This window comes from Misgurnus anguillicaudatus, chromosome 12 (assembly GCF_027580225.2).
Source record: "Misgurnus anguillicaudatus chromosome 12, ASM2758022v2, whole genome shotgun sequence".
NCBI lineage: Eukaryota > Metazoa > Chordata > Actinopteri > Cypriniformes > Cobitidae > Misgurnus > Misgurnus anguillicaudatus.
Genome location: NC_073348.2, coordinates 29,441,624 through 29,457,201, shown reverse-complemented (window position 1 = coordinate 29,457,201; position 15,578 = coordinate 29,441,624). Strand labels below are relative to the sequence as shown.

At 37.1% G+C, this 15,578-nt stretch overlaps 1 protein-coding gene across 15 annotated transcripts in view; it reads right to left on the bottom strand.

Annotated features, from left to right (window-relative positions):
- picalma (phosphatidylinositol binding clathrin assembly protein a) overlaps positions 1-13,129 on the bottom strand; it is a 55,140-nt gene extending 42,011 nt beyond the window's left edge. For 3 of the 15 annotated variants that reach the window (XM_055208366.2, XM_055208363.2, XM_055208365.2), the window contains exons 1-2: positions 12,821-13,124; positions 12,469-12,720 (exon numbers count right to left, since the gene is read on the bottom strand). In XM_055208366.2, the coding sequence (XP_055064341.2) occupies positions 12,469-12,598 (130 nt within the window). In that variant the 5' untranslated portion in view covers positions 12,599-12,720; positions 12,821-13,124. Of the gene's footprint in view, positions 1-12,468; positions 12,721-12,820 lie in introns of all 15 variants that reach the window. The other 12 variants (XM_055208360.2, XM_055208362.2, XM_055208371.2 and 9 more) reach the window with 9 other exon arrangements.
- Between the last annotated feature and the right edge of the window lie 2,449 nt (positions 13,130-15,578).

Sequence of the window (15,578 nt, the reverse complement as noted above, 5' to 3'; positions counted from 1 at the left end):
GCCCATGCCTAATGCCGAGTACACACACAACTAGAGCCCGACCGATTTATCGTTTTGCCGATTTTATCGGCCGATATGAGCATGTCGCAGATATATCTGTATCGGCGTATAAGCCGCAGATATGCGCCGATATGAACGTTTGTTACAGAACACATTAAATGCATTTGAAAGATGTAAGTACTTGTTTGTCCAGCAGAGTGCGCCATACTGGTTGCTAATGGCGACCCAGATCACTCACTGTAGTGACACCAGCCAATCCCCCACCCCCTTCACTTCAGTCAGTCAGTCTCTCAGTTCAGGTGGCTGCAGTCACGCAGTGTCTTCTTCACAACATTTTTACACCTGGTATTAAGACGCGCTTTGGTCGATTGGATTATAAATGGACAAGAGAGACGCATTCCCGCTTACATTTGGTGTTTTTAATCCGTCTCTTTGTCGACTTGCGAGTTAACGCAAGCGGGAGAAATGACGCGAGACGGAGAAATGACACGTTTAAACTACGCGCAGCCGTGCACTTATATAACACTATATGAGATTACTGCTGCTTGTGTTGCTAGTTAACATGCTCATTTCAGAGCAATTGATTCAATAAGCTCGCGCAACTCTACACCCTTGCTAAATAAAAGAGGCGGAGCGAAGACGCTTTATTTTTATAAAAGTCTAAAGTTTGCACGGAACCCTGGGTTTGTGTTATAAAAACGTTGTGCACAAGCACAACATTAAACATAGCGTACATTAGTATGTGCTCCGTCAAGCATTGTCTTCGTAACTGTGAGTGGCTAACTAATTTGTGAAGTACACAACTTACTGTAAAGCTAATATTAATCAATGACTTCATAAGTTTCTCTTTATAACGTTATTCTCGTCAAAACTGCAAATGATGCAAGTTTTATGTATTTTGTTCTCTTTGTGTTTTAAAGTTATTATTAATAAGTCAAGTTTACTGTTTAGTGCACTGATATCCAACTAATTTTGGATAATAAAGTTTATTGTTAACTTCTTGCCTATAGTACATATCTTTGTCATATCAATATAAGTGTTGGATCACCACATTTGTGAGTGATCACCAGATTTTTGAGTGATCATTGCATTGCATTGTATTTATTCATAGTATATTATGTTAAAGTATATAGTGTATTCTATGTACAGTACTTTAGTATAATATACTGTAGTATATACTGAACTATAATGTACACATAAAGAATATCGGCCGATATATCGTTATCGGTCTTTTTTTACTCCCTAATATCTGTATCGGCATCGGCCCGAAAAAACGCATATCGGTCGGGCTCTACACACAACACAGCTATTTTCGGTTTTCATTTCACCTTTTAACACACTTACATAACTGCGTTTTAAATTTTGAAGTGACAGCAACTTAAAGTTTGTTTAAATTGTGCTAGCCTGATAGGAAACCTGTACAAGAAGTTCATTTCCTTCATCCATTCATCTCCACTACAAACTTAACTGATAAAGAATCTAGACCTGCCCAAACATCACGATAGCTGTACAAATCCCCTTTCCTGATTTGACAGCATAAAATTAGGCAATGCCCAAAAGGTAAAATAAAAATTTGAATCATAACCTACTTATGTAATAAAATATCCATGTTATGCTGACACTGATGGGTATCATCTAAAATGACTTCAGGGTAAATAATGCAATATTCAAACTCGTCACACATGTCAAAGTTTTATATATATTATACTGCGAGGTGTTCTCCTAAACATAAGAATAACAGATCACATCTGCGATAAAAATCCTGAATGGGGCTAAAAAAAGTTTGCTGATGACGGACTAAAACACACTCATTTATCTATTGACTTTGCGGTTGAAACATGCAAAACGATCCACTACGTTTTTGTTTCCTTGGGCGGTGTAATGTACAGTATTTGCAAACCATATGAAGTGTCACTGCCAGGAGAGCATGACTAGCATCAATAATTAACCAAGAAAACCTGATTGTCAAGGGACATTGATCTCAATCCTAGCAATGACATCAGCTCGTTCCTTGTGTACAGTTTTGGTGTACAGTGTTTCTGTAGCTCAGCAGCTGGTAGAGCCTTGAGTTAGCAGCACAAAAGGTTGTGAGTCAATCCCCTGGAAAACCTATACTAGCGATGCACCTAGGACTGTCACAATGATTAAATAATCATCCCAACGCGATCGTTTAACCTCATTGCGATGATTTCAGATCACCGCAATGATTGCATATCTCTCTAAAAAACACAAGGGGGAGCTGCAGCGCCTGTATAAATGAGACTTTGGCCATTTCTCAATGTCAAGGATACTTCCTTGGCAGGACTGGCCTTTCCAAGTCACTTCGTTCAGAGGCTAGCATTCAGAGAACACGTAAATGGAACAGGCTAGCAAGTGCACGTCCTTGCGTTATTACAACAGTAAAAAGTTGTGCTTTCGGTGCTTCGCGCATAGGATTGTGGGTGATTTGAGTGCGCGAAGAGCGTGATGGATACATATGCATCCTTTTCTATATATGGGAAATTTTTCGAATTTTCAGTTTTTGAAAGATATTCAATAAATAATATGTGTATTAATATTTACTGCCAGGTAAACCTTTCAAAAGATTTCAGAATTGTCAAATCCCTAAAATTAATTATAATTTATTAGGCAATTAACCGTCAGCCAAATTTCATAATCGTGACAGAGCTAGATGCACCGAAAGGAAAATTCTTATTCGGAATACCGAACATTTTTAATTTTCCTATTTATTTTCTCACCATTGCACAAGTTACATTTCCAGAATGTCCTTTTTACTATAATTATTGCACATTATTTAACAATCAAATGTTTCAACATTCCAGCAGTCATTATAGGGCCTTTTACACCTGGTCACTCTTATCAGATAGATATCGGACTTGTTAAAATTACAGTTGTTGTTCCATTACAGTCGACCACATAAATGAGTTTCGGCTAAACGAATATTAATCCGATCTTCTATTCCTGCACAAAATGCTAATAACCTATTCATTACTATGCCTTAAGAAACTTGCAACAATGCTTATATAGCACTCTATGTTGAGAAGCACCTTGTACGAGCAAAGGGAGAAAGAGAAGGCAGCAAGATTGACAGAGGAAAACTTTTTATTTCTCGTTTAATATAAGCGTGTTTTTATTACATACTGCTGATGCTCTTCGTCGTTCTATGACGAAATGAAAAATCTCTCATGCTCCAGTTTTTGCTATTCGCGGACAAATAATTTTGGTTGTTGAACATTGTGAATTCCAAACCTACACTAATAAAATGAAAGCCGCTTCAGTCTGCCAAATATGTAAATGTAACTTTGTTTATTATTTACATTCATTTTAATAAGCAACAGCAGCAACTGATGTGTTGGTATGAATGTAACAATTATTCCGACTGCGTAATGAGTGCTACTTATAATGCATAAAATATTTCTGGCAAAAGTGCTTATACCAGTAGTGTTTTCGGGTTGACAAAGGTAAAAAATATGGCATAACTTGCATGAATTTGGCTAGTGTAGCAGCAACAAGCTTAATGGCATCGATGAGGAATAACGTATCACCTTCAGAAATCACTTAGTTGGGAAAAGCACAGAACACCGTTGATTCAGCAACAGGATGCTGCAAATTTCCTACAGTTCATGACAGGAAACTGAATCGACATAAATCTCTCAAAACACTCAACAAAACAGAGATGTTTAGACTCTCCGAACCCCAGAATGGAGAGAGGGCAAAAGGCATTGAAAAAAAATATGGAAAGCTTGGTGGACACAAACATCGATTCGGTCCAGCATGGTTATATATCTCAATCAAAGCTGAAAAAAACAGAGTAGAGTATGGGAAACCATTAAGCGAACGGTTTCTTCTTGATTCAGAGCTGTAACTTGCTGACAGACAAAAGATGGCAAGAAGTCGTCAATAGGGTTCACTGTAGATCAGGGATGGAAAACTTCGGTCCTGGAGGGCCGTTGTCCTGCAGAGTTTAGCTCCAACCATAATTAAACACACAAAGCAGCCAATTACTATGCATACTAGAAACTTTTAAGCAGGTGTGCTGAGGCAAGTTGGAGCTAAACTCTGCAGGACACCGGCCCTCCAGGACCGAAGTTGCCCATCCCTGCTATAGATGAAGCCTAACCTGAATAAACTGCAAAACATTACTTACATGGATCAAACCAAAGACTTGAGCAACAAGACCAACTAAGATTTTACATGTCATTTCTGCCTACAGTGCATAAACAGCATTGGTGTGTGCATTGTTGGATTTCAGTGTGTAAATTTCCTGCATGTATTGGTGAATTCTTGTGCGAATGTCTCATGTGCATTTGTGAATTGTAGGTCTTTTGTGTGCATTGTGGGAGGTTTTGATACTGTTTTCACTCCATATTAGAATTAAGTGTTTGTTCAAATGCCTTAGCAAGAATCAGTTTGCAAATCATATTTTTAAAAGGCCAAAAAATAAAATAACTTCCTGCAAGCTTTCCATGTGGAAATATTCAGCTAACATGCATCCAAAGTAGCAGAAATGTAGACCACGGCCCAAGAATATGCAAAATCCACAGAGTGCTTTTATTTTACAGAGCTTAACAGCCAAAGGAAGGAGAACATATCTAAACTGGAATGCATGCTTGCTTTAAAACACACTACAATGCTGAGCCTGCTTAGGAAGGGAGAGAGACAGAAAGACAGAGACAGAGCACGAGAAAGAGAAAGAAAAAAAAGAAAGACAGAGAGAAAAATGGGAGACAGCTGCATAGAAATCAGCCAAACATGCCACATAAACTATGACATGCCAAAAAGAAAGAGTATACGAAAAAAGTATTGCAGAAAGTCCTCTGCAGGGCTCCAGACTAACTTTTTTCACTAGGAGCACAGTGGCCCCCAATTGAAAATTTTAAGGGCGCAACCAGAAAATTCAGGGGCACACGCTGTAAAACAACATGCTATACAAATATTCACATTTCTACTAATGTGCTGTTTTCCAATTCAGTGTCACATCACAAAAAAAGGTTAAATTTACTGGTCGCACATGTGCAAATTCAGTGGCACACTCTCAAATTTTGGTGGCAAAATGCCCCCATTTGGTGGCAGTCGTGAGCCCTGCTCTGATAAAAGGCCTTTGCATGTATACAATGCAGCTTATGAGACACTGATGAAATCACATTATTAAGCATGATCTTATAAAACTACAAGCCCACACAAAGTTTGAAGTACTCTTACCTGAGGCAGTTTATCAATAGTTTAGTTCTTACAGGTGCAAACAAAAACATCTAGCTTGGATTAGCAGGGAGATCCCGCAAATATCCTTAGGCAAAATTTCCCTGTCATAAACTTTGAAAAAAGCCATATGAATAGATGTTTCTGTATCCCAACTGGCAGAGCATCTACCGATCCATCTATGGTTGTATTGATAAATCGTGTTACACGCTAGTAATAATGACTGTCTGATCGATTCTGAATCGCAAAGGGGATATTATGCACAGCTCTTAAATGTACTGAGGCTCTTTGATCAGAAAGTAGTTATTAATCTAAAATCACTGTGAGTTTGAGTCATTTCTAACATGCATTTGAAAAAGCAGCACTTGTCGAACATAATCATTACATATTCTTAATTATCATGAAAATATAGGGATGCACGATATATCGGCCGACATATCGTTATCGGCCGATAACTGCTTATTTTTAATATTATCGGTCTGATAGCAAAATTAGGCCGATAAATGAAAGCCGATAAATGATGGATTATTTTGGTTTGTTAAACCACTTCACTTGCTCATTGTTGGCCGTGTGGAGTTTTGATTGGTGCTTTCTGTGACATAGCACGAAGATGACATGTGTTGCGGGCTTAAGAAGAGTATGCTAGTCTAGCGCAAAGACAAGATGTCCGCGGTCTGCAAGTTTTTCATTGTGAAAATAATATGAATATTTATTGGCCTATAGATATCGGTTATCGGCCCCCAAATTTAAAGAGTTATCGGCTATCGGTATCAGCAAAAATGTCCATATCGGTGCATCCCTATGAAAATACCTGAAAAGTTTGGAAGAACAGCAATATAAATATGTTTATAGGTATTTATTTAAAGAGCACCTATTGTTCAATTCACGTTTTTACATTTTCATTGGTGTGTATTAGTACATTTTAACGATATGCAAAAGGTACAAACCCCAAAGTAAATGATAACGCAAGTTATCGCCTTCAACGTAAATCTCTTTTCTTGGACTACAACAAACACATGGATTGTAGGCAACAATTTAACTACCCTAACCCTACATTACGATTATTAAGCATTTTCTATACACTATAAAAAACACCTAAAAACAAAAACAAAAAACAGAAATTCTGAATCACTTTTTTTCTAAATCAAATTTGACCATATTAAGACACAATGACATTCAAAACGAAGCAGCGTGTTTGTTGCGAACAAAACTCTGGCGGTGATGAAAGTCATGGTGTTTGGACTCCTAAATTTCCCCTGATCCACAATGCTCATAATGGAAGAGCCCCTATCAGTAAAAATCTCGTGCTTAATCAGCTCCCGACATTTTCTGATTTACAGAGTAACTTCCTGTTAGCTGTTTACATTTCGAATAGCTGGCGACCTACAAGAATGCAGGAAGTTTCGGCTGGTCGGCAGGGTTCATCAAGGACAAGACGATTCGCGGTCTCAGATGTACAGTAAGTCTTCTGGGATCGGGAATGCCGATCTAGAACCGGACAACTCCCTGTTCTCCTAGTGCAAAAAGTTGCAAAACTGATCCTGGATAAGCTTCGAGGAGCTTGCTGAACACAGCCGAATGCCCCCCGACCGTTTTATGCCCTAAAAACCTGTCATGACTCAGAAAGCTGTATGTAGGGCATCGTAACCTCTCCCTCGCAACAGTATTTGGGCTGCGGGTTGCATAATATTTGATGACTTTATTTCACGAATTTAGGAAATTAAATACAGAGGGGGAACCAGATGACCAATAAAATCCGCACTGGTCATCATTCACAAACAGCATGGCAGCGATTCAGCTCTCTCTTAAAGTGACTGTCATGTGATACCCCACATGCTACATTTGTCCCGCAGTTCAACACAGGTACACACACGTGCGCGCTGAAATAAACCGCTCACATGACTTATAGTGGATCCATGCCGAAGTCATCTGACACCACACATCAATGCAGAGGGGCGAATTTGTTGAAAGAGGGTCACACTTTGCGGCCACTGTAACCACACGGTGGGAGTGGATGAGCTGATTCGTGAGTGCTTGAGGGTACAAGATACACTCAATGCTCTCCACGAACCTCTACCAACATCTCATCTCTTTTAGTAGATGCACACAGACACAACAGAGTAGGTTCAGAATGATCCGGTTTCTGTGCATGCAGCCCAGAAACCAGGCCTAAAATTGAGCAGATATTCATATCATACAACATGAAAAGCAATCAAGGAGAGAGCACTTTAATCTACCATTACAACAAACAACTGATCCGATTTCCACCGGTGCAATTTCATGTCCTAAAACATTTCGCAATAATCAGAAAGACACATCAGCTCAGATGTAAATGGGTGATTCTCACGAAATCCAGATGTAGAAGGTGTCCAGCATCAGAATTTTTAAAAAAGCCCTTGAAGCCAATTTTTTTGCACATATAAGATTAAGGTCTGAACATACTAGAACCATTATTTTTAAAGGATGTAAAATATATTTCCTATAGAATTATTTAAATTTTTTAGATTATCATTACCAAAAATGATCATTACCGCAACATGATATTACATTAAAAATAGGCATTTACAAACTCATGTTTCGGTAATGAAAACTAGAAAGTTGGCTGCTAGGTACTATGACAAACAAAATTTCAACTTTTATCTGGAGAAGAAAATAAGAACTGCTTACCTGGTAGCCATCTTGAGTGTCACAGTCAATTATGTCCCAACAATTTTTTTTGAAAACGTTAGTTCCTTGAGGGCTTAAACAATAATTGAAAGTTGTTGCGAAGGATGAGAAAATTGTTCTTGGACACATTTATATTCCTTATTATTGTCTCTACATGTATCAATGATCATCAAATACCACATTTTTCTTTACTGTAAATGTTTATAATATAACATGCACTGAAGCTTTTTATTTTTTAGATTTTTTAATTATAAATATTTCCATATCAAAGAACCCAAATCCAGTCATGGACATTGCGGTAATGAAAATGTTCCCCTTAAATGTGGAAAAAACAACAAAATTGGTTTGTAATGATGTCATATAAAATCATGTGCAAAATAGTACACGAAGAGATGTTTGTAACTGTATGCTTCTTATTTTGATAGCATTTACTTCATCAAAATGTTTAATGACACCTCATAAGTCCAATTTCACGACAGTATTTTTCAAACTAGGTGCTTATAAACCTTGTAGTGTCTAGATGCCATATATAGTTGAATAGATTGATAAATATTCCATGCATTTACTATTGTTCATGAGTTTTAAACTATTCAAAAACTATACACCGAAGCAACATCTAGCACACTACGCAGAACAAATGCTGGAATAACTTTTTACCAAACATTGCCGGAGGAGCCCCGGAGGTATAGGAAATAAGCTACCCAATGAAAAGCATAATGACTTCCACTTAAATTCAGGTAGTTTGCTAGTAGCTAAGGATTCATGCATCTCAGAAGCCTGAAGAGAAGTATGTGCATGCTATTTGGTCTGGTGGGCAGACTCTAGGAAGTGTCCATCAAATTGCCGAACTGACTCATATTAATGCGTGCCCAGAATAAGATTACACAAAACACGCTTACTCAGCACTCAAGGGCGACCAAAATGACTTTAAGTCATGGAAAAAAACAATGGAAGGCTTGGTAGCTGGCCACTTATTAAACCAGACAACTATTAATATGAAGTTCAAGGTGTTGCCAATAACAAGACAACCAGTTATGGGAACCTGGCAAGCAATTCTCAAATGACATGTTGAGTAGACTCTGTGTTTATATTATCAGGCTATTATGAGAGACTTTTGTATTATTAGACACAACAGCAGGGGCTGAAAAACATGTTACGACAAAAAAGCTTCAAAAACAGACTTAGAAGCGTACTAATAGTAACAATTTGTCAGATCACACTGAATTTAGGACAAAACATTATTGGGGCAGTTTCCCGGACAGGGTTTTGATTCATCCAGGACTAGGCCTAATTATATTAGGACATTTAAGAAGTTTTTTGCAAACAAACCTTACACAAAACAATACTGGTGTGCATCTTAAGACAAAACAATGGCAGTGATGTTATGTTAACATGGGTGATTTTCGCAAAATTAGACTTATGAGGTGTCATGAAACATTTTGATAAAAAAGTTAATGCAAAGTAAGAGTATCAAATTAAGAAGCATACAGTTACAAACAACTCTTCATGTACTATTTTCCACATGATATCAAATGGCATCATCCAAACCAATTTTGTTGTTTTTTCCACATTTAAGGGGGAAATGTTCATTACCGCAACATGTGCATGACTGGATTTGGGTTCTTTGACATGGAAAATTTGTAATTAAAAAATCTAAAAAATAAGAAGCTTCAGTGCATGTTATACTATAAACATTTACAGTAAAGAAACATGTGGTATTTGGTGATCATTGGTAAATGTAAAGACAATAATAAGGAATATAAATGTGTCCATGAAAAATTCTCTCATCCTCCGCAACAATTTTCAATCATTGTTTCAACCCTCAATGAACTAACATTAAAAAAAAAAAGGGACATAATTGACTGTGACACTCAAGATGGCTACCAGGTAAGTGGTTCTTATTTTTTCTCTCCAAAATAAAAGTTGAAATTTTGTGTCGTCATGTAAATGCATATATTTAATGTAATATCATGTTGCGGTAATGATAATTTTTTATAATGATAATCTACAAAAAAGTAAATAATTCTATATGAAATATTTTTTTAAATCCTCTAAAAATAATGGTTATAGTAAGTTCAGACCTTAATCTTATATGTGCAAAAAAATAAAAATCGGCTTCAATGTTTTAAAAAAAAATCTGATGCTGGACACTTTCTAAGTCTGGATTTCGTGAGAATCACCCAGATATGTCAGTACAAAGTGTTTTGAAATTAAGACAGCTTTACCTCCTAAGACCTGGATGTCCACATATGTGGACATCCCTTTTTTGTTGTTTGCACCATAATACTCAATTCTGTGTAACTGGAACCTGTTGTACACAAACAGGGACAATTACACAGCTTCATGATCAAAGAAAAATATTTGTTTATTATATTTATTGGTTCTTCCTAACCCGAAAATAGGAAGAAATCTGAAAAAAAAAAACAAAGCTCGGGTCTTAGAAGGTTAAACATCCATTTTAGTCTACGACCAGGATTAGCCCTGTCGGGGAATTCACCCGTATTAACTATTGAATCCATAAATATCAAATCTTGACTTTTTCCTTGGCTTTGTCATCGAGTTTAAGCACCACAGATTTTCCGATTAAATGGAACAGCATTACAAACTTTCTATTTGTTTTTCAACCAAAATGTTTTCCCGAACTAAAACATGAAGCACAATGGAAACAATTGGAGGACTTTTGCCGCCAGCTGGTCATTTCGGGGATAAGGGTAGTTCAAGAGGAATGTTCGCCCTACCCCGGAAACCCAGCCCAAATCAAAGGGGCTGGGGCCGCAGACTGAACCGTATCTAAGGTTCAAATCAAACAGAAGGAGAAATGAGACCTGTTGCTATTTCTGTCCTAAAGGAAACTCATAGAACGCACCGCCGTCCTGAAATATGTATAAAACCTTTTCACACTCTCTCCACGCCACCATACCAGTCCGCAGGAATCATGTGTACCAAACATCAAGAAGTTCTGGAGAACTTGTGAGAACATTACTGTAGATGTACTGACTATAAGCCTTTGGTCAACCTGCCCTGCGTTTAACTCCGTCCTGTCCTTAAACAGTCTGTCCCCACACATGCCAATCTGCATTGTCAAGACCAAGCTAAATATAGTTCCTCCCAAAGGAAATTAGTATTGCAGGGTGGTAGTGAATACAAAATGCTATACGCAAACAAGCACCATGGGGTCAAAGGCCCTTGATGTGGTGGAGCCTCCGGTTTTGATTTCACTTAAATGATGGCGCCACGTTCACCAACACACAGACACCCGAACCAAATTAAAAGCCCACACAAACAAATCCGAGTTATTAAACACATCCGCACTAAACAATCAGATTAAAACTCAAATGCCTGACTACAAAAATGTGTTTGAAACAGAAAGCAAACTACTGCCACATGCAGTTCGTAATTCACACAAGATGATCAAATGCTCCACGTCTCAACCCATTAAAACATTTACACTTGATATTCTCTGTGATCTGCTACAGACAAGACGGCTCTAAATGAAGCAAGCGTTCTCACAGAGAATTGTAAGAAATGAGCGAAACGCCCCGAGAACCGTCAGAAACGAAGACCTTCAATCACAGGAGACAACCTGAGAGCTGACCACCTGATTTCATCATACTCATAATAACAAGCAATACAGATTTACAATGTGGACAGAAAGGTTTCAGAAGTTTAATGGCTGTAACAACACTGTTGTCGAGAAACACTTGCCATTAAATAAAAAAGTACTTAATTCTTATAATGACTTCCTCAATTGAGTTTTACAGTCAGCATTCCCACACCTTTCGACCAATAAACAGCCACCACAATCTCCCAACCTACTGGATAATGTTTTTTACTAATAGTTTTTTTTTTGCAGACAACTTTATAATAGTGAATTACTACTACCTCAGTGAGACATACCTGAAAAACTTTCATGAACATCAACAATATTCGTGACTGGAAGTAAACTGACTGAGGTAATAAAAATTTATGACGACAATTTAAAGCTGTAAATAGCAATATTACAATTCCCTGATATTTTATCTTATGGCAAAGTAAATCTTTTACAATTAACCATAACCTTACCAAATATGGTAAAACACTGTTTGGGGAACACCGTGGTACTGTTTTTAAAACACAAATGGAAAGATTGCAAGTATTATTCACATGATTATTCAAGGTCTAGCGTTACTAGTAGGTGAAATGCTGACAACTCTATGAACCCCTTTAAAAAGTCATGATAACTTCCTCATCTCTACTCTAGCCAGATTTTTGAATGAATAGCCATAACCAGCACCCTCTAACCACAACTGTTCTGATTTAACAGCAGATGGACTCGTTTAATAATGCGGTTAATTATTAGCTAGGTGGTTAAATTAAATGGACAGCACTGTAATCCAGACTATTGCTTTCCAAATTTAAAACATGTAACGACAACAATAACAAAGTAATAGAATAAACGTAAAGGCTGAAGGAAGCTTAAATAACACGAACACAACTGAACGTAAATGTTTTTGCAGGCCTCGAGCCCCGAACCTCTCGTTCCCAGGGCGACGGGTGGCTGACTGACGTAACTTACAAACGCGCGTCCGATCGCGACATCGTAGCGGATCTCGTGACACTTACAATCCAAATGCTTCTTCTTTGGCCCCATGATTTCGTGCGTGGTCGCCTTGCACACCGTTTTGGACACGGCGGAACCGGTAACGATGTGTTGCGCCGCGGTAATCCTGTCCGTTATGCTCTGTCCAGACATCCTGGCGGTTTTAAATTAACAGAAAAGGGGAAAACAAAAAAAGAGGGGGGAAATCTGATCGGGATATTAAATCCAATAGCAATGCTGGCAGTCCCCGGGATGTGCACTATTCCGCCACCTGACTGAGAGTAAAAAGGAAAGAAAGAGAAGAAATTAGATGGGTGATATAATAGTAAATTGACCAAATTAAGTTAGCTGTGTATGAAGTCAGTATATACATACCAAACGTTTCCTCTTCTATTAAAAACGTCCAGCCTGTCTTAACCCCTCTGTCACGCACTCTCCCTCTCCCACCGTCTTTCTTTCTCGCTCTCTTTCTGTCTAACTCCCCCTTTCCTTTTCTCGGATCTCGCCTCCCCCTGCTGGGTTTAAAAGGACTGGAGGTTTGCAGGAAAATGGCGGGTCTGTTTCCTCTTTTTAGAGGATCCTCCCAAGGTTTATATGGATGCTTTATGGTGGGTGCAAAAGGACCCCATGTTGGCTCTATCCCTCAACATGCGCGTTTGCTTTGCACCGAAAGGAAACGCGAAGATTCGGCGGTTGATCCAAAATGGCGGCTCAAGCTTGACAGTTGCTGTATATCTACTGAGTTCCGCCGCTGTAACAGGTGACAAATCATGTGACGATATTCGGTTTCACACTCGTGTGGTATCACAACTATAATAGAAAATAGTTTACCTATAAAGTAATATAATACTTGTGGAATTCAAACGAATTCCTTTCTTAAATTAAATTTTATGTTTTTTTCCTACTTTGGAGACTTTCCATGGTTCCACATTTGAAACCAATTAACTTAAATACTTATAAAAATTGAAGTTAATCTGAACAATAATCATATTGTCGACTGGTGTTTAAAATACTTTGATCAAGTTATTAAGATTTATTGTAAAACGATTAAATGTCTTGCAGTTATACAAATTGACACTTTCACTTTTAAGATCATATCTCTTTCATAATATACAAATATATTGACTTGTTAGAAATATAATATACTTAAAAAATTAAACGCTAATGGCAAGTAAAATAAAACTAATGTCTTCTATATTCTGTGCACACGTAATTGCAGCTCAAATTAATACGTGCAATACACACGGAGGGCCTGCCACATATGTGAGAAAGTTAACTTAAATAACCTAAAAAATTAGGTACAATTGCTGTTTAAAGAAACAGTTTACCCAAACATGAAACTTGTTTAATATTTTAGAAGAGTTTACATTTTCTGATGAACTATTCCTAAATGTCCTTAAATGGCTGGAAAGGGAGACACCTAGTGATAAAAATATGCAATCACAGAAAGCATTACCTGATAAAGAGCTTCTGAATTTTGAACTGTGAACTTAATGAAGCAGAGCTTAAGGTGTATTATTAAATAACTAGTTTAAAACAATTAGATTATTGATTTGATCCACTGTTAAACGTGTAACATGTAATTAATAAACCACATGTAGTCAGACCATGAACCTGTGCACAAGAAAACAGCTATAATCAATTTTGGTCTAAAAATGACAAAAACATTTTTTACAAACTTATATTTTATATAAAACATTTACATAACTGTCCATCCTTGTTCAACAGTTGCTGTTTTTTTTCTTCATTTTGCTAGTTATCTTTTTAACTGTTTGTCAACAAGAAGTGTATATTGATATTCAGTTATTCTTTAATAGCATATTTGATATGTTTAAGGTCTAAATCATCCCTAAATTTCAAAGTTTAGTGGTGCAATTAGATGGAATTAATGCTGAGGAATTTCCAGAAAACACAGCCGTAAAGATTTCAAAGAGAAAACCATAAAGGGTATCAGAGTTTAAAGGCCAAAAAGATGACCCACTAAAGTACAATGCCAAGCAGTGATCAATTTCAGGAAGAACCCTCATCTGTATTAAATACTCTGAGCAGATTCACTTGGATCAACATGATCTCACAAGTGGCATCAGTGTTCATTATATCACAGTATCTTTCCAATAGGGGGCGATATGCACTTACTGGCCCTCATGTCTTTTCATTTAAGAGCATCTTATATAGACATCTATTGGAGGACTGCAGGTGTATTTCACAATTTATGGTTAAGCAAGTACCTTTGATAATCTATAAAAATTGATAAGAGATTTTAGTATCATTTATATACATACATACATATCTACTGATGATATAATAATAATAAGTTATTATTAGATATTATTACTAAAGACAAAACTACAGTTTTGAAATACTAAGTCCTGCATTCCTCACACTAAATTTTGTTTCTGTTTTATTTGGATGCGAGTTCTCGTTTGTGTGTACGTAGAAAGAGCTGGTTATAGATATGGCTTATAATAAGAGGGTGCGTCCCTCAGGTCTGAATGCCTCACGGGTTGTGTTTCACACATAAACAATAAGGCATCCTGTGATTTCTGCCACCTGGGACCAGAGACGCAGCTTTTATGTCTGTGCAGCACCACAGAGGACCCTCACAGTTTCCTCAAACACATTTTTACAGTGTTCATAAACCTTTCTTAGATTAGATTAAATGCCATTAAATACAGAAAACTCATACAATTAGTGCATTTATCACATAATGGCTATTTATTTAAATGGACACTGAGATAAGATGTGCTTGTAAATTTTTTATTTCCATTTCGATTCATAGAAATAACCACATACTCAGGGTTGAACCTGAATAATATTCACTTTTACATGACAGATGTATTTATCCAAAGCGACATTACATTGCATAACATATACATTTAATTTATACATTTTATTATAAGCTTATGATATAATGCTATACCACTGAGCTATAGGAACTGTAAATATCAAAATATTGTTTAACCAATAATCTGAAACGTCTGCTCAATATCTCTGATAGATGCCACCGATACATTCAATGTATATATCTTAAGATACTCATCTAAAAGTCTGCATTGTGTAACATTTAACTTAAAATGGGTTCCAAAATGGGTCATTTCATGGGTGTGGGGAGAAAAATGATATAGATGTAAGA